A 3,135-nucleotide genomic window follows, 5' to 3' on the forward strand; every position below is an offset into this window, starting at 1 on the left:
GAAAATATATAATATATAATTATATAAATAATATATAGAATATACATATATAATATTTCATAATTAACGGATCGGATCGGGTCACAGCGTATTGGACCAGCCAATATCTGAATTCAATCCGTTAAAATAATGGATCGGCTATTCCGATCTGATTTATTAGGATCAAGAAAATATCCGAATCTGCCTCTTAATAGAACGGTATCGGATTAAAATCGGATCTTATCCGACTTACTTGCAGCCCTATCCGGTATTGTATAGCACCATTTGTTTCTATCAAAAATAAAAAAGCTAAACAAAACAAACCAACCCTCCGACATGAACTGGCATACGTGGAACCTCATTACAACGAGATGTAAAATACTTGAAATACGCAGAGTTTCCCGCTCTCATGCCAATATTTGATGCAGTAAAACGAAAAAGGTCCAAAGTAGACCGAATCCCTGGCAACAAGAGAACAAACCGGATCCTACCGAATGTGCAGACGGTTATCTAAACATAGAGAAAGAACTCCCAGCCCTCCCTTATATATATATATATATATATATATATATATATAGAACGAAGAAACACAGAGACAAAGTGCTCGATCATTTCTGTCTGCTGCATTACTCCTGACAAAGAGGAAGAAGAAATTAAAATGGCAAGCATGAGTCTAACAATCTCCCTTATCAAATTCCGTCCCATTGGATCTTCTGCTGTTACAAGAAGCGGTTGGAGACCCAGGAGCTTCACGGCATCCCCAAGACCTCTTCAAGTGAGTTGCACTTCTTCAATTCTTAGTTAGATATATAGACATGAATTAATCTATCTATTGTTCCCATCAATTCAAGGAATTCGGATTTGGTCCTCACAAAATTTGTCTAATGTTCTCAATGCACCGCTGCAATTATTGTGAAGATGGTGTGAGAATAAGTTTTGTGAAAACGAAATTTAATTTTAATTCCCAATGGAAATGGGTTCCTCAAAACTCCAAATTTTTTTAATTAAAAGTTTTTTGAATAAAAAGAATTACTTGAAATAAAGAAAGATTTTAAATATATTTCATATATAATATAAATAATTGAAGTCGGGGGGAGTGAAAATTTCACTCTCATCCCCATCCCAGATCAGGTTTTCCTATTAATCACCGTCCCATCCCCACCAAGGCAGTCTCCATATGCCGATTAGGATTAAGTTGAGAAATAGGGATTTATGGAAAAATTGTCATCCCTAATTCTATACTCTTGTGACATTTTATTAGAGAATAACAACCTATTCAAAGACCTCACCTAACAATTTAAGCTTTTAGTTTGAATGGTTTTTTGAGATGGTATCAGAGCTACTTTGACCAAGTGTTTGTTCACACTTAAAGTCCAATGGGCCCTCATTTGTGAGATCGTGTTAAAGAATAACAGCCTATTCAAAGATCTCACATAACAGTTTAAACTTTTACGTTGAATGGTTGTTTCATATATGTGATTTTCAAAAATTAATAGTCTTTTTATATCAAATCAATCAATGCTTTACAATTAAAAAGAGGTGTAAGGCATTGTGTGTTGAACAGAAAGAGAAATAAGTGTGTTCGCTTCGGTGGTGCATTTTAAAACTGGCTGCTGAAATGAGTTTTGAGTTTCATTCACAGGCAAGCGCACAAAATGAGGCTTCGAATGCTTGCGATAAGGGCGTCAATGCTGCAAAACAAGGGGCCAGAGAAGTGAAGAGGACTGGTGAAGAAATAAAAGATAAGGCCAGCTCTGCTGTTGAACAGGTGATGTTCGATTTAATTATTCACGGACTGAGACTACTTCAGATGTTGAGATGATCACAATTATAAGAAATTGTTGTAATTCTAGGCAACCCAGAAAACAAAAGAGGTGGCAGGCAAGGCATCAGACACTGCACAGGACCTCACTGAGAAAGCGAAGCAGACAGCCCAAGACGCCTGGGGATCAGCCAAGGAGACCACCCAAAACATCAAGGACACGGCGGTTGACAAGAAAGACGAAGCAAAGGAATTCATCAAAGATAATGCTGAGGCCGTCAAGCGTTCCATGAACACCAAGAATAGGAATTGACTATTGATATATATGTTTTAATTTCTTCATGTTTCATTGCTGCTCATCGTCTTCCTTCTATACCAACATATAAGTATGGTCTACTGTCTCGATTGTATGGTTGATGGAATGTGATGGAATAATTTTTACTCCTTTCCTTCGAGACTTAGATTTGTAGAAATGATGAATTCATGATCGTTTCCAACTGCATGCAGCAACAAATTAAGTTGTTCACACTAGCCAAAAGTGAAGAGTTTCTTCGGCAAATTAATTAAAGAAATTATCATCTCCAATTGTATTTGTTTTTGTTAATTTCTTCAATTCTCAGTTTCTCACCGTCGTAAAAGTATATTGGGACTGACTTGATAAGAAAGTTTGGTTGATGCCAAAAGTTGGAATAAATTAGAGGGACATATTACAGTCAAAATCATCAAACAAGTCTATGATTTCAACATGGAATATGTACGTGCGGTTTCGAATAGAACTGCTTTGATAGAGAATAATAAGCCCAAGTTTAAAACAGAGAAAAAACCCACAACATGAGAAATAGTGTAAATGAGATTAAGGCTGCGTTTTGAAATGATGCAAATAAGTGTCAATGCAAATATATAAAGGGTGTAGAACGGTTTATATAAATTGTAAAGTTAGTTGGATTAGTTTTGTAAGGACAATTTTACATTCTTACCAAACTGACTTTTAGTTGTAATGGATGCAAATACAAATTCCAATAAAGCATATGCCTTTTTTTATCAAAAGCCCGCTTGAATAAAAATTTACTTCTTTCTTATTGATGCACTTTTACATCTTATTATCAGTGTAAATATGCATTGATATGCCATTTGTCAATGCATAAATGTAATGCTGCCAAACATAAGCAAAAGCCAACTAGAGCGTAAATTTACCCTGAACCAGGATTTACACTCCATTTGCATCGTTTCCAAACGCAGTCTAAGGGATTTATGGGATGTTACTACAATCTGAAAGTTTTGAAATTTCCACATTAGGGAAAAAGCTAAAAACATGCATGCTTTTGATCTCTAAAGGAAAAAACATGAACCATCAAAATAATGGTTTTCAAAATACAAACAAAAATCTTTGCATA

At 35.3% G+C, this 3,135-nt stretch overlaps 1 protein-coding gene across 1 annotated transcript; it reads left to right on the forward strand.

Annotated features, from left to right (window-relative positions):
* Nucleotides 1-478: 478 nt before the first annotated feature.
* LOC148865184 (uncharacterized) lies at nt 479-2,326 on the forward strand. Its single transcript, XM_088976201.1, has 3 exons — nt 479-754; nt 1,622-1,747; nt 1,833-2,326. The coding sequence occupies exons 1-3, from the start codon at nt 638-640 to the stop codon at nt 2,052-2,054; spliced, it is 465 nt and encodes a 154-aa protein (XP_088832327.1). The 5' UTR covers nt 479-637; the 3' UTR covers nt 2,055-2,326.
* The last annotated feature ends 809 nt before the right edge of the window (nt 2,327-3,135 follow it).

This window comes from Nelumbo lutea, chromosome 3 (genome assembly GCF_056320005.1).
Source record: "Nelumbo lutea isolate HS-2025 chromosome 3, American lotus-T2T, whole genome shotgun sequence".
In the NCBI taxonomy this organism is placed as follows: domain Eukaryota; kingdom Viridiplantae; phylum Streptophyta; class Magnoliopsida; order Proteales; family Nelumbonaceae; genus Nelumbo; species Nelumbo lutea.